The 21,972-nt window shown below is 50.9% G+C and overlaps 1 protein-coding gene across 3 annotated transcripts in view; it reads left to right on the forward strand.

Moving 5' to 3' along the window:
* Positions 1-21,972, forward strand: part of LOC107268126 (dachshund homolog 2) — a 148,313-nt gene that overhangs the window by 106,717 nt on the left and 19,624 nt on the right. For all 3 annotated transcript variants that reach the window (XM_015740582.2, XM_015740584.2, XM_015740583.2), the window contains exon 8: positions 9,272-9,355. In XM_015740582.2, the coding sequence (XP_015596068.1) occupies positions 9,272-9,355 (84 nt within the window). The remainder of the gene's footprint in view (positions 1-9,271; positions 9,356-21,972) is intronic.

A 21,972-nucleotide genomic window follows, 5' to 3' on the forward strand; every position in this document is an offset into this window, starting at 1 on the left:
CCGACGCGGCCACAGATATTTAATTACCTCAGAACGGAACGTGGTTCTACGGCTCAAGAGAAAAAAAAAAGGGAACAAGAGAAGCGCAGAACGAGCCAAAATCGTAACTCGTTTCGAGGAGAGCCATGTCCAGCAGGGGAGAGAGAGAGAGAGAGAGTGAGTGAGAGGAGAGAGGAAGGAGGAGAGCCTGACTCGCATCTTTGCCTTCCTCTCTATGGTGCAATGCACTAACAAACGGCCGACTGCTCACAATAAGATGAAGCTCCCTTGTATGCTTTTTGGGTACCCTTCCGATTTTATGTACTACTACCGCCCGTGTGCATAACATGCCGGTTACACGTGCGTTTATAACTCAGAAGCTTCGTATCATATCGCAACAAATTGTAGTAACCACCGGTGGCTCCATGCAGCAACAGCAACAAAGGCGTAGTCGGTGGAGGCTGCAGGGACGAATCCCGATGCACTTCCGGAGCAGTGACAGGGGGCAGGGTAGGGGTGCGCGAAGGTGCGAGGAGTCAGGGGGGGGGGCGATCGAGGAGACTGTGGATAGAGGATATCGAGAGAGGAAATGGAGGGTGAAGGAGGGGGGAGAGAATAAGGAGCCCCCTTAATCGACACAGCCAGTGGCCTTGTTACTCGTTAGCTTCTCTCTGCGTCGGGTGGCCAGGATGAAAGCCGGGGGGAGAGTGCATGCATAGGTGCATGCCTCGGCCAGGGTCCAGGCGCATGGAGAGCGCGGAGTACGAATAAAAACGCGAAACAATACGATGTTGGCGCGCCGGGCCATGTTGGTTCCCACCTCGCAACGCGGGCCCCGAGAGTCCGGGGCCCCACGATTGTCAATTAAAGAAACCACGGCCTTAGCATAAGGCACCACTTAGAGTGCTCGCAGAGAGATGCTGGAGATGGTGGAGATGGTGGAGATGCTGGAGATCCCGAAGATGGGGGGATGGGACACGGTGGCCAAGCGAACGAAGAGGCCTCGGCCGAGCCACCAGGAAAATAAACAGGCTCGCGCACTCCTCTGTACGGGAGGATCTGAGAGTGTGGAGGTGAGGGCCCCGATGGGGGGTGGCCACGAGGAGAAAGAAAGCCGAGGAAGGGAAGATGCTGGGAGGAGGTGGAGGCGCAGGGTGAACCTGGAGGATAATAAATTATGCCTAACATGGGAACAACTAGTTGATTATTTATTTAACAATAAAAGAACCCTGGCCGAGCATACCGACGACCGCCTCTTGCGTCCTGGACGCAGCCAGGACCCTGGCCAATAACCGCGATCAAATAAGCGCAGCCTGGCAATGTCCTGCTCGCCTCGTGCATCCCTCTGCGAAAATAAACGGACGTTAAAGAGGGGTTGGATTTATGCAGCTTTTAAAATTTACATCCCTCCTGGAAGCTGCGGCAAGTGGAACGGGAGATCAAGACGACAAGGTGGGTTTTCTGCATTTTCAAATAATTCCATATACGACCGATTCGCGGCAGGCTAATTCCAGGGCAGCCTGATCTCTTGCTCCTGACCGTATCAAAGGTCCAGGACTGATCCGGGAAACGAACTATCCTTAGATGCTGCGGCTGTAAAGCGGTAATTTATTAGCCGACGATTATCTCATGATAGTTCTCTCCCCACCCTATTCTCTTTTTTCTCATAGTTCTATAGTCATAGCTATATATATACACGTACATATGGAACTATACGGACATTCGACTTACATTACACTTACCTTGACTATCTTTCGAAGGAATCTTTCGAAATGATTCCCATAGGCCCTTTAGCAGGTTACCGAATTATCAGGCTCATCTCGATCCCAGTTGCCAATGTGGCCCGAACGTAGCGGCATGTCATTTCGCAAAGAGTACTTATCATTAAAAGCACAGGCATAAAAGAGATTAGTACTGCTCATAGAGTCAATAGTCGGGGTCCGTAAGGATCTGCATTAATTCGCGAGTTCGTCCCGAGGGTGGAAGAGGCTGCTGTAGGGTGTGAGGAGTGGAGGAGTGGAGGAGGTGAGGAGAGACAGGAGAGTGGATTTTGATGGTGTCTTCAGTGAAAAGAGAGAAATTCGACCTACCGCAGTTTTAACTACCGTTCAATTATGCAGTTTGCTTTGCGTCGCCTCGGCCGAGCGAATAAAACGGGTTATTTACCGGCGATAAAGGGACAAGTAACCGAGGACTCAGAATGGCGAGGAGTCAGTGTCGTTAACGATGCCGTTTATTGCCACGACGAACCATGATTTTGTTACAGTGTGCAACAGTCGCCAATTTTTCCCATCCTTTTTACTTTACTCGCAGAAATGTCCTTTCCGCCCATCCAGAAGTATCCTGGCGATTGTGGATGCCTGGTTAAAAATCCACGTGGGACGCGAACGTTGGCTTCTGCTAAAAGCAGAATCGGGCGATGGGGGTCGGAGGGGTCGGAGGGGTCGGAGGGGTCGGAGGGGACGGACATCCTATACACTGTATGTAGATGAAGAAAAAACACGTATAAAGGGACCTAATGAGTTTGTCGCGAAAACGATCGTAAAATGGCTTCGAGGGAGAATAATTGTGCGGCGCGAGAAAACTCATAAAACCCGGAAGGGTATTTTAGTGCGCACTCGTACTTTGCACTGGTGTGGAATACTTAATAACGCGTGGGCTTCGGCTAATTGACCGGGATGCACGGCTACACAGCACAGTGAAACACAGTCGAGAGAGAAATTAGCGGATCGATTATAGTGGCGGAGTAGGATGGAAGATGGGGAAGTCGATATGATCTAGCGTGGAAAATACGACGGATCCTTTGAGGAAACGATATTCTTCCTATATGGACGTAGTCGGCTTTATTATTGTTGGCGCCTGCGCAGTCGGCCTATCTTCGTAAAACTACTAGCTAATTGCTTGTGTATAATTTTACTTTTTGCGCCGTGGGAAAACAATGGAATAACGTGCAATTTTACGAATCCGCGATACGCTACAGTGTTGCTATAGTTGCTATAGCAACGTATAGATACGGTAGGTCGGCGAGCAATAAGCAAGAAACCGGCAAGATATGCGAGGATGAAGACTCGTGTAGGTTGGAGTAGGTTCGCAAAGTGCAGGGACTCTCTGGCTAGTCTGGCCGAACGTTTCGTTGACTGGCTGGCTGGTAGGCTGGCTGGTAGGCTGGCTGGTAGGCTGGCTGGTAGGTTGGCTGGCTACGAGCAAGGTAAAAAATATACAACTTCCGACTGTCATGTCCATAAAGATCGTATCGGCGCGTAGGTGCAGAGCCATTCGTTGATGTCTTATTATACCGGCTGGTTATTTACGATCAGGAACCCCGGACGAGGTAAGAAAAAAAGTCGACGGGCCGCGGGAGTTACCGTTTCTACTTCTATCCCATGGCTCTCGTTAGCGAAAGTAGGAACGGCGGAACAGCGGAACAGCGGAACTTGGAACGGAGGAAGAAGACGCGCGCCTCGTTTACCTGCGGGATCGTTACAGTCTCAGAGTAGCCCTTCGAGTCGTTGGAACGACCTTTGAATTTTTCATTGTCAGCCAATGCACTCGATGCACTCGATGCACTCGATGCACCCAGGGTAGACACGCAGTGCATTGCGTGAGTTGGAAGTCGCGAAATACACGAATTGTGAAGATCTAGACAGATAGTACACAGCGTAGATAACAGCAGTACAGGGTGTGCATGTATATATCCATAAGAGAATTCATTAGAAGTACGATTGTTAATTAGTCGAATGGCCAGTGACACGAGAGTGCATTCTGCAAGTTCAGCCAAAGAGGAGAAAAGTCGAGAATCTCGATTTTGCAAGCTGGTGGTTTCCGTTGCACGCGATCCGGTACACTCCTACGTAATTAGCCAGTCCGGAGAGCTAACGAGAGTACTGTCTATTAGCTCGAAGCCATTATATATCCATGAGATGAAGTAATCGTAGAAATGGCGCAATAGGCCGTGTCTGAGGTAAACGTCGAGTATTCGACCGATCCGAAGAATATTGCATCGGAACGAAGGAAAAAGTGAAGTACCGTGTCTATAGTGACTAGCTAGGAACGTGCGTGACTGCCCGAGTGTATCCGTTGGCTCAGGGCGCCGAAGGCTGGACTCGCAGCTCTCGGCACCTCGTAACTTCGGAGTCGGTACGAGCGGCGGAGCAATAACTTCCATAGATAGAGGTGGATGGTCTTCGAGTTGGGCTATCGCGAAACGAGAGAAGGCTCTCTGGCGTATCTCGTGTAGTTCGACTCGCGAGAGGCGAGCCTCTCGCATTCGAGCGATATTGCCCTTTAGTTTGATCCCCTTCAATAATCCTTTTCTCGGAGTAGCCGAGAGAGAGAGAGAGAGAGAGAGAGAGAGAGAGAGAGAGAGAGAGAGAGAGAGAGAGATCATCTTCGGTGTGGCATTCGCGTTGCCAGGTTGGCCGGGGCCCACAGTCGCCGTAAACCCCGACCAACCTAATCGTCCTTGCGGGTCTTTTTTAGATTTATGTTAACACGCGTTAAGCCCGGTTAACACGACAGCACCGGCGACATCCATTCCTCCTCCAACTGATATCGCTCGAGTATTTACACTGATACGTACGCGTGTTCGCGATTGCGTGCTATTCACCCGGCCAATGTTTCACTCGAAATCCCCCAGTCCCCCCGGAAAAGACACCCCCCACCCCTCCGTATGTCGTCAGCCTGAGCGCTCGACGCTCTCTTTACGAGCCGCCGCTAGATGAAAACGGAACAGTCGCGCTCTGGAGATTCTCCCTGATGTCGCCGACCTCGCGGAATACGTTTCCCACGTAGCTACGTGGAAATTCGGTAGTCGCCTATATAGGAACCGCACGGTGGTCAGCAGTGTTGCTTTTGAAAACGACCCTTAAGCTCGGCGCAAGCATCGCAGAGGGAGTCTCGCACGATTCCACGTGTGGCGCGGAGGGTGAACCTGTCATGCATGGCGACACGTGCAAACGAGCAATGTCAGTGCTCATGCACTTCTTTCAGCGAACACGCATGGCGGGCCAGCGTATTTGCATAAGAGCGGCTTTATCGGCATTGTTACTTCGGTACTCGAGATATACAGGTGCTTTCCCCTCGAGCGCGTTGGGTCCAACCACTTCCACCCCTGCCCCCCTGCCTCCCTGCCACCCTGCCTCCGTGCACGGCGCGCGCGTACGTGACTGCCTCCCCTGGACATCTAAAAACGTAAAACTGTTAGCGGCAGCAAACTCTGTCGTCTCCTCCCTCTCTCGTCTGCCGCGAGCCCAATGGACGGCAGATGGTGCTCCTACCTTTTACTCTACTCTTAATTACGTTATCGCTTAAAAGCAATCCTCGTTACATGCGACTCCCTACTATCTGTCAATGTTATTTTTTCAAACGGTGCTTTTACGTAGTTGCTGTATTTCGAAAGCAGCAAACTCTTGCCACCTTTATCGTGAAGCGCGTAGCTATAGATAGACACGTGGATATAATTCAGGAACGCGTTCACCCGTTTCGCGAATATCTCGTTGCTAAGAATAAGATCCTGAATGCATTAGGAATACGGCAGGCAAGGTGTAATCCTATTTTCGGGGATTCGCGTTAATGGTTAATGGGAGGCAAAGTGGTCAGCAACCGGAACAAGGTCTAAGTCCGTCTTAAATCCTTACGGAGGGAACCCTCGTAGGCGGCGCCAAAGATTATAATCCCACTGGGATAACTATTGGCTTCCTCCCGCCTTACAACTCGATTCAAAGTCAAATTCGTCCTGGGTATTACTGGGGGGTCAAGGGGGGGCGTTTGGATTTTTGACCGACGCAGCGTTCCTGGAATCAGCTCCGACCGTAGGACCAAATCTAAGATCTTGTAAGGTTTGATCGTGCTGGCAATTGAATTTCGGGCAAATAGTAAATGCCCGGAGGGAAGGACGGTCTTGGCGGTAGACTTAATCATTATTCAACTATAATATTCAAGGGTAGAAACAATAATATCCTCGTCGACTGGGTCCCCATCTTGCGTGGCCTATCCTAGCCAAATACTGTAACATTAGGATTAGCCTGGATTAGGATTTAAGATTTATGAAATTTCCGTAGGGCGGCATAAGAGAGCAGAGAGGGGCTGGCAAGGTTGTAGCGATTAGAAATACACAGTCGGAACTTTTTGACACGGCAATAATTCCGCGAGGCGGATCCCCGCGCGAAATAATAATTGGCAAAGGGCCCCGAACGCGCGGAGAGACGGCTTCGCGATGCAAATAAGCGAAGCGCGAGGCGACCCTCCCTGCTGTAAATTATAAAATAATCCCCCGGTTAATTCCTATCCGCGGTTTATTGCCGTACTTAATCCATCAGTTAAATTAAATTCATAAATACCGGCCAATTCGTGGGACCGAGAGAACCGAGAGGGACGGCTGCAGTCACGTACAGCTCGAGTCATCCACTCTCCACGTGAGACGATCGCACGCGTGCAAATAAATATATTCCGTGGGAAATAATTTTATTCGCAAAAATATCATCCTCCCATCGATATCCTATCCCGAGGAGATTTTGATAAAACAGTCACAGCCTCGCTCGACTCTCGCACATTTATTACACGAACACGAAAACTACATTATACTATTCAAATGATTGTCGGCTGAACCTGAGGAGGGAAGTTGACATTGTTGTTTCTGAGGGTGGCCCGGGGCCGTGCGAATATCTTAGCGTGTATATGCTAGATGCCCGCCGGGTGGCTACGTTATACGTTATACGTTATACGTTATACGTTATACGTTATAGGAGAGAGAACGTGTTCCACCGTACTAATCAATAACCATGAATCGCTTGGGTACAGTGCCATGCTGCCATGCACGATACGTCTACTAGGATAGAGCTACGTTGCTGCACCGTCACTGCCATCGGGAGAGTCCTCTCCTCTCCCACTCTCCCGGAGTTCCTCTCTCCCTTCGGCTCCTTCGGGATAAGAGCCGAGAGGGACTTTAACGGCAGTCACGGCTTCATAATTCAACGGGAACGTCAACGGCGGCCTCGTAGCCTCGTAGCCTCGTAGCCTCCTAGCCGGCTCCTAATTGAAATAAGAATGATGCTCGAGTTTGGAAAGAACCTGAGGCCCGGCGGGTGCCGTAACGGTGCATCCGTTAAAAATTACTCAAACCCACTTCGCCATTACGCGTTAGGTCTTATGTCTACGAGGACGATATTAAGCCTTTAAATTTTAATGAGCGACACTCCGCAAAACGGCCTAATACCAATGAGCTCTCTGGATTGCATAATTCATTTGGCAGATTGGGACGGTTCTTCCGGCTGTGGAATTTTGTGATACTTGGGGACGACGGGGGTGGTCGGTTGATAAATAGGTGGTTGAACCAAAGTAAAATTCGATATTGGTAAGGGATGGGGGAGGATTATTAAAAACGTCCCGCGGGGAAAGGAAGGATAACTCGGAGGATAGGAGAAAGTGAGCGGAAACCCCTACGAAATTGGGAATAACTTGATATTCTCATTCAGGATGAAAGTTTCTACTCTGGTTAGCATTGAAATTGAATCGTCCTGGCGGGCAGTCGCGAAGAGTTAGCGTCGTTAATGGCCTCGCAAACGGTCTGAAATTGGCAGCAGACGCCGTAATGGGATAATTCCGCGAGCTGCTCGTATTCGATCCATGAATTCTCGATTATTTCCGCGCCTCGTAAACTCTTGAGGAGGAGGAGGAAGAAGGAGAGATTCTGTTTCCGTCCTTTTGGCAGGATTCCTCTTTTGCCTTTCTCTCTCTCTCTCTCTCTCTCTCTCTCTCCCGCAGGTACTAATTATTAAGCATGATCTTCCTTTTATCGACTCGCTAGGCTGATCTCTGCGTTACGAGCTCACTGGCTCATTGGGCACGAATGTAATTCGAGAATCCCGCAGGTACTAATTATTAAGATTCTGTTTCCGTCCTTTTGGCAGGATTCCTCTTTTGCCTTTCTCTCTCTCTCTCTCTCTCTCTCTCTCTCCCGCAGGTACTAATTATTAAGCATGATCTTCCTTTTATCGACTCGCTAGGCTGATCTCTGCGTTACGAGCTCACTGGCTCATTGGGCACGAATGTAATTCGAGAACGCGTCGAGGGTCGCGCCGACTTTTCTCCCTGCCCTCCTGCCCTCCTGCCCTCCTAGCGAATTAGCCCCCTTGATTTAGAGGGCAGAAACGTTTTATCGGGTTACCGGCCCAGGAGTCCGTGCATCTACCGATGAAGGAAGGAAGAAAAGAAAATAAATGTGGATTCGGCTGAACTGACAAGGGGGGACGTTAATGTTGGAGAGATCTCAAGGTGCAATTAGTATAAAGAGACATGAGAGAGGAAAAAGAAGAATAATCCGTGACGGGAAGACGATATCGTCAAGCCATTGTCGCAGATCCCGAAGGAGAAGAAGGAGAAGAAGAAGAAGAAGAGTAAGGATGAATCTCATGGCGTCTCAAGTTCCGAAGGTTCTAACGACCCTCTGCCGAGATTCGAAATGGCTAATTTGCTCTGGTGGCTCCCAGGGGATGTTCTGGGTCCTGCTGGACTGTGTCTAACTGTATATCTATATGTATATGCATACATAAGCACAAGAATATCGGTAGGACAGGGAGTGGAACAAGAGGATAGACGGAATATGGAGGGTGAACTTCTGGAGGCTGCTGGTCCACAGGGGGTGGAGGAGAGTTACGTTGGAAGGGATGGCAACGGGATCTCCATGTCTTAATATAATTCTATTAGAGGTAACTATGCGCGCTCTGGTCTGCCCATCGCCGTTGGATTTAATCACGGAGCCAGCGAACCGTGCGATATTCTCATCCCACTTCAGCCTCCCAGTCCTCCCAATCCTATCTCTACCTTCAGGACTAGTTCGGCCGGGTAGCGTCCTCATCCGTACTATCTCCACCTCGAGAAACTCCTCCAGCACCACGAGAGTGCTCTCACTGCCAAATTAACCTGACCTCGACGAGAGCAGTAACTGCCCTTCAGTCCTCTAACGTTATGGACTCGGCCCGAGGAGGTGTAGGATGAATAGTGCAGAAGCCCAGGATGCCGTCCTAGGGGCCACATACTTTGCCAGGAGTTCCTCGGGTAATTGTGGCAGGAAGTGGTCTCGAGGTGAATTTGCAATTGACGTGGCCGCCGTCTGCAATACATAGGATCTGCAACTCCTATGGGTTTCCCTCGGGAAAGGGTCTCCACTCTCCTTCCTTTCCCTGTCCTTTACGCACACACCTACACCCCGAGGATGAGGCGCCAAGGACAAAGTCCCAGATAACTTTGATTAGCAACGAGAATAAAGTTTCGGTACTCTCTTGTGTGTTCACAGCGGAGCTCAAGATGGACGTCCTGCGCGAGAGGGAAGTCAAGGATAGTCTGGAGCGTCAATTACAGGACGAGCAGAAGATGCGAGGTGAGTTCTCCACGCTGCATTCTCATGGTGCTTACCCTCTGATATATTGGACCCAGCGCTGTATCGAAGACACGCGCGTCCGCCGCCACGTCAATTCGCAATGTAATAATCGGCAGGCGTATATCGAATGTCTCGAACGGGTTTCGAACGGGTTTCGAGCAGGTTTTCAGCCGGGGGTTAACTCGCCAATAAATCAAGAAGCCGTAGAGACACCGCGCTGTAAAGTCTTGCCCGGAGGTTTCTGTATCCTATTATTCCACATTGGGGGTCTCCTTGACCCACCTCCAGGATCCTCCATCCGCCAGCATCCCGACCGTCGCCGCATCTTCACCGAGTAATGATGGGCAGGAGGGGGGTGTCGGAGAGAGGTGGCAAAGGGCGTGATCGCTCAGCCAACTTTGTATCAGATGTCACTTCGTAATAGAATAGTTGTCTCTGCGCGATGTTTATGGCCGCGTCCCTCTTCATTGGATCGTAGATACGGGACTGGACCCTTCCTCACCCCCGGGCGCTTCGGCGCTTCCCTTCTTCCTCCTTCCGAACTGTTCGCTGCACTCGGGGCGGCTGACGTCACTCAGGGACTGGAGGTCCCTTTCGACGGTGGCGACAGGGCACCGATTTAATTTCGACCGGAGTTTAAAGGGCAGATCCACCCCCTGTCGCGTGCCCCTGCGAATATACGGAGTCCCGTCATCTCGACATCAAATATCGACTCGCGGACATTACGGATTCAACCCGGGCACAATATAGCCAGTAAAATATGGACGTTGACAATACGTGTCAGATAAGTTGGGCTCCCGCGCACCTACACCTACCCCTACCCCTAACAACGCCCTCCCTCCCTGCCTGCTTCCTCCGTTGCCTGTCTGCTTGCTTCGCCTGCCGACTACCTGACTGACTGGCTGCCTTCCTTACTAACCCTAGGCGACCGACAGACCGGCGGACGGACGGTCTGCGAGATTGATGACGATGCTTTTTTCCAACTATCTTCCATTTTTCAACCCCTCGCGGCCAACGATCGAGCGATCTTCTTCTTCTTCTTCTTCTGCGCATTTCCCTACTTCGCCTCTTATCCGGCAGTTTTCGACGAGGATCTTCGACTCCAGGAGGACACTGAAGAATATCGCAAAATTGTATTTAAGATGTGACGTTGCTCTGACGAGGGGACAATGAGTGCTTTATAAATATGTAAAGTCGAAGAGGTGCGCGGGGCATCGCAGGGCTTTACTTTCCTTTTCTATTTTTATATTTATTTTTTAAAAGCACCCCGGTTCCTATACTGTAATCCTATGAAAAGTTCACCCTGACAATATCGCGTCCAATGTACTCTGGCTGGAGATTTAATTCAGCCGTCGACGTCCCGAATCAGCCTCGGACTTTTATCGTGAGAAAACGTCGCGTTTCGTCGATTCGACGGAACCGAAGGAATCGAAGGAAAAGGCAAGGCCCCAGCCCTGTCGGTAACGCGAGACTGGGACAACACGAGTCCATTAGTCAACCAGCTCCGTGTCAATACATGAATATGACAGGCAGTCACCAAACTCACCCCTCGACCCCCGCGCAGCCCTGAGCCAGCTAAACCAAACCACCCTGTCCTACCATATCGCGCAAATATAGGAAATAGTCTCCCGACCGAGACTATCCCCTGTTTTATCTCTCCCCTAACCCCCCTCCTGGCCCTCCTTCACTCTTTCCTCGATATCATATACCCAATACCAAGAAAACAGATACCCTGTCCCAACAGTCATAGACTGACATATCGAACGGATCGATGTCCTCGGGAGTTCTTATCATTGTCACCACTTTATGTTTGGTATCGACTGAACGTATCTTACAATTAGATTATTCCCATAATAAATCCCTGAAGAGCCTTAATGTACCGTCGCGAAGTAGAAACGAAGAATCGTACTTGGCACCGCGTGAATTCCATAGAAAACGACGTGGGTTTTTGTCTCTTTCGTTTTCTCTTCCTCGGTCAGAGAAAATCGTTCCGAGCGAAATGGTCGCGTAAGGCGATATGTAATTTGTGCTTCTCGCGACTCGGCTCGCACGAGTCTCGATGATTGATGACGGAGTCCCGCACGGATATTTACGCACACTCTTCAAAATACCTCCTCTCATTCGACTAATGACTGTCTTGTAAGAGACACCGTGTCAGCCATTCCCTTGGCTCCGTCACCGAACCCATCGCTGTCCTTGTCCTCCTCCTCGTCGTCCTCGTCGTCCTCGTCGTTCTCGTCGTAGTATCATCCCCAGCCCCAAGGAGCTCCACGAACTAACGACATACTAACAAGGGCGTTTCCTTCGCTCGACTTTTCTCATGCCGAACAACCGGGCTCCACATTCTTTTAATAATCTTAACGCGATGAGCAAACGCGAAACCTCCAAGTAATAACCGGGAGAGCTTCCCGACGTCTGACGTCTATCAGCACTTCCTGCCAGCTGCGCCATTTCCCTCTTCCAAATACACTCTAGCCATCCCTTAGGAGTTTTACGTGAAATTACGACTGCAGTGAAATGTCACTGATATCGAGTTCAAAGAGAATTGAGATGTCACGTGTAACCGTTCCTTATCGTTTCTTTATCCAAGCCAGCCCTTACGGGATTTAACCTTTAACGATGCCGGACGGGTTAGTTACTTGAAAGTCGAAAAGGGATGCTCGTACAACTGACGTTCTTATACGCGCATTGCATCAGGGGTCAGAGGTCAGGATACGATATATTAGCCTATTTAGCGTACTGCTTGGCATTTCGCTGGAGGATAAAGGTCAAAGGCCCCCACGGAGTAGCTTGTATTATCTTAGGAGGGTTTTGAGGGTAGTTGGCTTCCTCGTAGATACGTTTGGTATAAGGGTGGAAATAGGAAGTGGTTCGCGTCTTGCGTAGAACAATAAGATGACCTTTTACCATGCTAATAAATTATTGACAGGGGTGCTTGCTCTGCCACTTTGTGAAACACGTGCTTCGGTACTGCCACGTAACTTTTTGTGTAAATTTTAGGCAGAATTTTATGAAAACATATTGACCGTGAGAAATTTATAAATTATCCTCGAAATCTCATCACAGCCCATATTTACCGTACCGAGGCCCAATGTCCTGTTACGTTATGTTACGTATGAGTATTTCATAAGAAAAGTAAACAAAGCAAGGAGGAACCAGACAATTTTTATCTGGGTCAGAAACGGTTGGGAAACCGTTTCGGTTCGGAGGGCGTCGATGGTATTTTTCACTCGCACCGGACACGCACCGATAATATTAATATTATAAGTAAAGTAATGACGCGTATGTATCTACAAGGGGAAGTAAGACACGACGCGTAACGCACAGTAGGATAATAAATATTGAAACGACGCTTCTGGATACGATCCGACGCCGGATACTCTGGCTGCTTCGTGTCAACTCGAAGCGAAAACTTTAGTAAAAACCTGTCCGGTAGAGTAAACCGTAACCCGTAGATATTACGGAAGCTTGGGAACCCGGCGGCAGCTGCCTTCGAGCTCGTCTTCGCTTTGCGAACGGAGGCGTCGCGGCGGTCTGTAATTATGGTTAAACCGTGCATCGCGTAAGACAAGTGGAAGACCATCCGATTTCAACCGGTATCAGGAATTTGCGGTTTCGGGGCTGGTGAACTTTGCTCCCGAGGTCCTTCATATTTGTTCCGGCTTGATTAGCTTCCTCTTTACTACGTGCTCTCTATTTACTGTCTATGGTGGCCATCAGCACCGTGGCTCGTTCCCACATGGCGCACCATGTGCTTAATGCGCGTTACGCTTTCCAGCGAAGGCGTTAACGCGACACGGTGTCGCGCTTCGGGCTTGTTCGTTAGGGTGGGTACGCATGTGCGTCTGTGCGTCTGTGTAACCGGAAATTGTCGTTATTATCGTTCGATACCTTAGCCCGTGATCGATCGAGCTAATCGACGTCTGTCCTTGCATCGATCCGTTCGTCGGTTCTTTACCTTTGCTTTCTTTCTTCGCTTTCTCTGGCGCCCAGTCTGGCGGATGGGGATGATTTTCTGTTTGGAGATTCTCGCCGACAAACGGAATTGAAACTGCACAATCAAGCAGGCGAGATTTATACGCGTGTCTCCCCCTCGAATTAGCTGAGCCGTAATGCCAGGATCGGGTGTCGGTGTAATTGGGACCCCCGGGAGTCGCCTGCGTTTCGACGCTACCCTCTTCCCGGAGCGCTCCCTTCCCTTGGATCATAATGCCAGGAACAACGCAGCAGGTTCAAAATCCCTTTGCTCGGTGCCGATCGACTTCGTTCGGGTCGCACGGGCGAGTGTCAAAAAGAAATTGCGCGGCAAGGAAGAGGCTTGAGAGGTAGGAGTGGATAGAGAATCGATAAAAGAATCTGCCCAGGTAGAGGACAAACGAGCCCCGCCCGGCGACCTCGACACCTTTGACGACTACGCTCTCTCTCTTTCGCTTCCTATTTTTGCGACACACGGACCGTCCACCCTCCACACATCCTACGGCAGCCCGAACTCCATACGGGTCCCCATAGGCGATACAGAGAGGTTAGTGTTTTCGTGTGGGAACGTCGAGAACGGCCAGCAGAGCCGGCAGGTTCTTTTCATCTCAAAGCCGTTTCCCTCCACTTGCTCTCTATATTCCTCAATTTCCAATGAGTCGGAATACGACATGAAACGCTAAACTGGGACAAAGGGGCGAGTCGCGAGTGCCCAGCGAGTTCCCAGCGAGTTCCCAGCTCGCGTTACTTCGGCATCGCGGACATCCGAGAGGGCTCGGAGCTTCCTAATGTTTATCCCGGGCTACGGTGTGACTTTGGTTGGCACCCTCGCGCATATCCGGCAGGGCTGCCAGGACGGAGAGGAGAAGCTCCCGAGTGCCCGAAGATTCAATGAATCAGAATACGACACATAAACGTTAACGTTTACAAAGCGTCAGCAGCTACAAAGGGTTTCCTTCCTTGCGCGGATCTACGTACGGCCCTCGGAGTGCAGGGGTCTTCGCAGCACTCTCCCCGGGCGCACCAGCCTCCCCCCTCGCCACCCTCCCCACCTCGCTCCCATCGACGGCGACGCTTCTACTTCAAAGCGGAGCGCGTATTGTTACGGAAGGGTTGCCAACTCTTTTGGAATGCCCTCTCCATAGATGAGAAGGACATCCCCAACTGCACCCCTTGGGGGGTTGAGCTCTCGTCTTTGGGATTCCTGAATAAATCGATGCTGCTGCTAGGATTTGCATCCCTGCGATCTTCGTGAATTTCCTCCTGCCTCCCCCCGCCGCCCTCCCACTCGTGCAGTATCTCAATACGAAACCAGTGGCTATCAGTTGAGAACACTCTGAGGTAGAAAATCAATTTGCCGCCGAGGATCAGGGAGCTTTCTTGGCATCCGATCAGTCCGGCAGTTCGCTCCCGGAAGCTGGTATTATGTCCAGCTCGCACCTACCGGCCCAGCTGCACCAGGATAGGCGCCGCGGTCACTTTGTGAACTAAGCTGGCTTTGCCCGCTGTTTAATTAAGTCCTGCCTAGACCGGACAACCACCCGCCCCCAGCTCCCGAGCTGCAGTTCGGCCCCCTTGGCGCAGGGTGGGTCGCGAGGGACATGCGAAACCGAGCTTCACCGACAACCTGAGCAACACGACACTTCGCCTGGGAAAAATTCAATTCGCAAGCTTCGCCAGTCCGGGAGTCGCTCCAACGAGAAGGGGTGGAAAGGAGTTTCAATTGAATCGCTTAGAGACTTAGGGGATGCTTTCCAACGGAAGTCTCGAGGCTGAGCTGTCACGTGACCTCGTATCGCATCCCCTCCGAACGAGCGAGGATTTTTCCAGCGCTCTCTTGTAAACCAGCTTTAGGTCGCGATAGGATCGACCGCGTAGAAATCGACTTTACTGCCACGCGTAGAAATTACCTCGCGCGCAAATCACTCGCCTGTAATACGATTGTTAATGCGCCGATGGACGTCGGCCATTCTCGATCCATCCTCCATCCAGCGTCCGCCGTGCAAGTACCAACCCCTTACGTAAAAATAGATGCACAGCCAATACTCCGTGTTACGTGTGCTTCGCTTCTTCCCTCCATCCTTCCTTTCGTTTCTCTTTACTGCAGGCCTGTATAGACACACGTGTCTATAGCTACGTCAATAATGAATTTCAATAGACAATTTTACTAGCCATCCTTTACACCTACGTATACGGATACGCAGTTGCGTACATGGATAGGGTATACATGACACACGGGACGAGATTCAGGAGGACTTCCAATTTTCTTGGTCAGCGTAGCTCGCGCAGCGGAAAGGAAAGGAAAAAAGAAATACGAGTAAACGCTATTCTAGCGCAACCGTGAAATCGGGCACAAGAGAGCGGGGGGACGCGTGGTACGTCGTCAACGCCGCCGGTAGAATTTCTCGGTTACCTGGCTATACGTGTGCATAATATTATGCCAAGCGGACGGGAAAAATATTCCGCGACGCGAAAGTAAAACGAAGAATAAAATGCAAAAGCTTATTTGCATGCGCAGTGAAATAGCAAATAGGTCGGGGGTTGGTGGTTCTCGTCGGTGGCCCTACCGATATGGATTCTGCGCGTACCAACCTCACCACGGGAACTCCGTGCCACCCTCTGGAACCTTTTACTTGCGCGTCCGCCCTCCGTCCCCTCCCGCGCCCTTGCGACTATTCAGAATGCACTCGACCGTCGTCAAGTTGCCGTCTTGACGAAGAGAGTCGAGAGGTCCTCGGGGCAATCGTACGTCCGGATGAGGAGGAAGCCCAGGGCACCTACTTCCGTCGGTCGGGACGACTCAACCGGCTCTTCGCCCCGTGCAACCTACGCTACTGCGCGTTTCAAAGACTCAAATATTTCGAATGCCTGCGTCGACGTCTAGGCCGCCGCTCGCTACCGTCGCGGCGAACTATGGCGACCTAATCGTATTTCATAATAATGCCGCGGGCCACGGGCATATACGATAGGAACGTCCGGAGACGGAGGTTACGGAAGGCTCCCTTTTGGAAGGGTAAACAAAGAGCACGTAAGAAATACCGCGCCTCTGTTACACACGCTCCGGAAATTTCCACTGCCGGAATTTATATGAAATTGCGCGAATTACTAGGCGCCGAGTGGGTTAACGCTCGTTAGTGTTCCTCATCCCTCCCTACGTTATCAGACCTCGAGGATCCGTTAACGCCATGCGAAAATTTCCCCAATAAATTCGCTACCTCTGTAAAACAGTAACATTATGCATGGGACAGTGGTGTATCGTATATACATATATATATACTATATATACACGGCAAAAGATAAGTACAAACAAATACTTTCTTATTTAATTATACGCACCGTGTAACATGGCCTTTCTACGCTTGTAGCACGTCGAGGGTCTACAGTATAGATATAGATCGACGTAGAGACTGCTATCGTCAGTGACACTAGAGCGGACACGAAACCGGTATTTACAACCGATTTCGGAGTGGAGAACGCGCGCGTGCTGCCGGAATAGAGAAAATGGGTTGAAACGGAGCCAAGAGGAAAAGATAGGAAGAGAGAGTGTGAGAGAGAGAGAGAGCGAAACTGCACGTTAGGTATAATGACTACGGGTACATGGTAAATAAATAAAGTCATACGTAACAGGCAACCCGTAATTAGGATGGTGTCACCCTCGTCGAGTGGCACCGGCAATCCTGACGCCTGGCTCGGATGTCACTGCCGGGAATCAAGTTAGACTCTAGGCCACCCCTTAGCCACCCCACAGCCACCCCTCACACATTATCATCGACGCACAGTTAACCGTCCATACAGTCCATTATCGAGCACGGTTATTGCTATGCCTTTATGCCTTATGCCTGGTGGGATCCGCGTTTACGGCCGCGCGTGCCGCAGCCCAAATTCCGTTTTATGTTTTATATTACCCACCCTTTTTTTTTTCTTTTTTTTTTCGAAAGCTCACAGTTAGTCAATATGCACGACTGAAAATGGTTCGAGGTTATTTTTTGTACCTCGTAATTTTCGAGGTGATTGTGTAACAGGATAAACTTCCGACAGCCAGTATATTCGGAGCTTTTAGAAATTGATGGGAACAACTCAGCGGTCCTGTGACACGTACGTATGTGAAACGTTTCATCTGTATATGGTCGATGAAATCCATATTGGCTCTGGAAATTTCATTGGGAATTGTAGTCGATAGTCATTAACGGCTCGTACCGCGTACGGGATAACGATTATGTTTCGGCTGTAATCATCGGCCGCGATTGTCCCAATCATCCGCCTCAATAAAGCCCCAGGATGATGACGTCACGGGCGCGGCCCGGCTCGCCAATTTCGGATTAAGAGTTAGCGTCACCATTCGCCTTTTATGACTTACTCGCGAATCGCTCAGAGGCCTTTCTAGAATTACGAGTCCATCCAGACTTCATCCCCCCTCTTAGGGAGGGGTGGTTATACGAGATCTTGACTAAGACGCGGAATATCTTGATCCGGCAATTATGGTATTCGTGCAATTCGCGGCTGAATCTCGAGGGTGGAAAGATCCCTTGTATTCGGAGGGGGGAATATCAGAAGGGGTAGTTTCGGTCTGAGAGGCCAGGCGAGCCAAGACGTTCGCGGTTACTCGGGCGAGGGGTGGTGGGCGTCGGCGCACCGGTCCTGCGATAATTACAGGAACCGCAAGCCCCAAACATCGCCGCGAGAAGCCTCCGGGAAGATGATGACGTTGGAATTGGATAGGAAGGGATTCCGTAATCGCCGAGAAGCCGCGAGCAGCGGGTCCTTGGAATTTTCCCGCGGTAGCACCTGGGACCGTTAACGGAAACGCTGAAGGCGAAAGGGGCGAGGGAGGCGCGTGGGAGGCCGCCGAGCGTCCAGGAGAACAGAGGGTGGATTTCAGTTGAAGTTAGGTCTCTCGTGTGGCCATACGGCAGGACTATCCTACGTGGGATTTACTATTGACTATTTCAGTAGGGTTTAGGACCCTTGGGGCGGCGGGTCGCGGGCGCGGAAACGCATATATTGAATTAGTAATACCTAAGGTCTTAGCGAAGGGTCTTGTAAACTATAATTGCATTAATTGCGGTGATATTTTGGGCTCAGGTGCTCTCGCCGTGGCGCGCTTCGGTAATAGCTGCCATTATCATTCCTGCTACTCCGGATGGATCCAGAGGCGTTCGGTTCCTCCATGAATTATTCGAGGACTCCACGACGTGTTCGCGGTCAGGATACTCCGAGTCAGGCCATGGCGAGAGACAGCCATAAGTGCGTGCGTGTATATATGTCTACATGGACGAACCATAATACCGCTTGCAGGTTATGGACTTGAGGAAGAATCCTGAATGAGCAATAAGGATAGCTATAGCAACTGTATAGCTATAGCCCGACATCCTTCGGATGCTCTCGATTCCAAGATGGATCCTTCGAATTCTAGCCTCCGGCGTATTCGGGACGCGGACTTCTCGCTGCTCTCGCGGAATGCAGCAATTGATTATCACACTCCTGCATATTGATACTAACGCGCGCACGGGTGTCACGTGACACACGGCGTATCCTCGCAGCCCCCAGCCCCACACTGTCGGGATACTAATGACACCCGGGATACTCGTGCCTCGAATATTTATCCAGAGGATGATATTGGCCCTACGCGAGATTAATGCTTGACCTCCCAACTTGACTTTTTTCTACTTCCTTCGTGACGTCTTGGGCCATTACGAATCTCCACGTGTCACTGCACCGTTCCTACTCTCGAATTTGCCGCTGGCGGAGCCACCGGACGGCGGCCCAAGCTCTTGCCTGGACTTTGGATTCTCTCGCTTAATAATCCCGTCGACTGGATGCATCGCGCCCCTACGGATGCATCCAGCATCCCGCAGGACGGGCTGACGTCGTTCGCAGCTCGTAGGCACAGGGTGCAGCCAACGGAGCCCGGCGAGCGCACATTCTCCCTGCTGCACCCTCCTGCACCCTCCTGCACCCTCCTGCCTCGGTTATTGTTCACGTTAATTGATGCGTTATGTTTGATGCCGTTGTGATAGCCATTGTACGCGGGGGTGTCCACTGATAACTGAGTTACCGACTGCGGCGGCCAGAGTGCACTCAAACCTAATTATCTCGACCCGCCGATGCGGCTGTGCCGCAGTGCGTTGCTGCGTGCGTTTCCGCCGCGTTTACGTGGACCCTTTGCCGCAACTCTTTTACTTCGCAATTCATTAGCTGCATTTTATCTCTTTCGGTATAGATGTCAGACATGTTCTCTAGGTATCCGGTTCACCCTGCAGCGTGCAGGTAGGGTACCACCACCGAGTACCGGAAGTCTCGAGACTTCATCTTCTAGTCCGTAATTGCACGATCGCCCTTGGGTAGCCGTGTAAGTCTTTGTTTTTGCTATGCTCGCAGTGCTCGTCCAATTAGCCCGGCTAGTTTGCCAGGGGGTGAACGGGGGACGAAAGTTACTTCGAAGGAACCATAAACTCCAATTTATACGCCTCGAAGTTACAGCCGAAACGGAAGCGCGCCACGATAAATTCTCAGATTCAATTCTTGGGGCCCACTTTGGCGGAATTGAGAAGCGGCCTTTTAAAGGGCCCGCTTCGCCTCTGCAGCGCCGCGAAGGGGAAGAAATCTCCTCGTAAAATACACACAGCTACAACGGGGACTCGCTGCCCTGTGGGAGATACTCTTGACTACTTGACTACTTGACTACTTGACTACTTGGCGCTATAGCGGTGCCAGGGACGGTGGCGGTGAGGCGTCGTCAGTGGACTCCTGGATTTTTCATACCTGCAGTCCCGCCAATGATTTACGGTCGAATGGCGAATGCACTGATTATTTCACTTACGTCCCGATGTTTCATTGTGGACGGAGAATTAGTGACAGTGACAGTCAGGGGAGTCTTTTTACGGGTCCTTTGGGTCTCTCAAAGATTCCCAACCGGAAACAGAGAGCAGGGTCAAGGGTCATTTGTATTCGGTATCAAGGAGGCTGCAATGGGGCCTTCTCAGCCAATAGGGAAGTGCGATCTTCTCGCGATCATTTAGGAAGGGTGGTCAGCTTGGAGATCGGTTAACGCTTCTCCGTTAAGGATATCTGAGTAGAGTCCTGGGGTATCGGAGTATAGCAAAGCCTCGGGAATAGGGAGGAAAGAGCCTTCGGGCGAATATCCTGCTAAGGGTGGGTGGGCCAAGAGTGGGCCAAGAGTGGACCAAGGGTTAAGGCATTCCGCCCGTTCCTCTCCAGTGTCCGTTTACTTCATTACTGGTCGTGCTACTGACCATCCTTCTCAGCTGTTCTCCCTCTCCCTCTCCCTCTCTCTCTCTCTCTCTCTCTCTCTCTCTCTCTCTCTCTCTCTCATCTCTGTCTCTCGTCACCATCGTCGCAAAGCCCCGTATAATTAAAGTTGGCCCAGCGTCTTAGATGCAAAACATACTTAGTAAGCCGAGCTTGCTCTCGACCCGTGCTCGCGAGGTGCCAAGCTTTGTAGCCTAGGGCTTGTTGGGTCCAGCTATAGAGGTTCCCTGCCTCCCCTGACGTCATCGCTTCCCACCGAATGGCTCTTCTCACTGGATCTCTTCCTCTACCTACGTGAACTGCTGATGGGTTTTCCAGCCCCGAAGTAGAACCCGACGTGGCTAACGGTTAGGTTCAACTTGAACTGTGGATCGAGTTTCCATCATCCGAAGTAACCACCTTGAGAATCCAACGGAAGACTGCCTTGCTAAACTGCTTCCTATAATGGGATATAGTGTTTGTGAAATGGCACTGAACTTATGTAAACTGCGACTGCAGGATCATCCGGTTGAATCGCACCTGTCAATTTTGACAGCTGTCGCACACATAGTCACTCCTGTTAACTCTAGATATCTTAGAGCATTAAAAATTTCACGTTACGTGACATACCGAAGTTGACGCGAACAGACCCCAGACAGATTCATCTTCAAGGACACGTATAACCGATCGATCGATGTTTAACGAGAAAATACTGTGAAAATCCGTGCCTCGAGATAATAACGTCGATGCTTTATAGACTAGTAGGAAATAGGAGGAATATATCGTGAGTGGTTTCCCAGGTAGAATCCATGCTAGAATATGGCGCTGCCGGTCAAAGGTCCGTAAACCGGAAGGTGTCAGAGGATCGAGTCGTGGAGTCTTGGAGTCGTGGAGTCGTGGAGTCGTATCTCTCAGCGTCCCTGTGTGCCTGTAGGAGGACCTCAGGAGAATGTGGATCCCTCGGGAAGATAGCAATAAAGTAATGGCCACGGGCTCAAACGCCTTGCGTTCTCTAATGTCTTGGTAAATAATGCCCAGAGCGCCTCAACCGAACTCCCTAGGACCACACCCATCGGACGCGTTTACAAAGCCGCGCGCGGCCGTTCCGTCGCGGAGTTGGTCGCCGCTGATTCTAATTACTCAGCTGTTAACGAGACGTCTCACGGAGATACGGAGCATGATGGATCACTGGAGGAGGACGAGTTACGAATGACGCGAGGCGTCGCGACGCTACTCTCATCAACGGGCGACGTCCATCCCTCCGTTGTTAGATCCCAGTACGCACGTGGATGCGAATTGCTTCCGCACGAAAGAATTGCTAATTGGCTCGCCGAGTAGAATAAGCGAGCGAGTAGGTGGTTGCGAATGAGGTCAAAGGTAACGGATGGAGGACA

This window comes from Cephus cinctus, unplaced genomic scaffold (assembly GCF_000341935.2).
Source record: "Cephus cinctus unplaced genomic scaffold, Ccin1 Ccin1_scaffold0471, whole genome shotgun sequence".
Lineage (NCBI taxonomy): Eukaryota > Metazoa > Arthropoda > Insecta > Hymenoptera > Cephidae > Cephus > Cephus cinctus.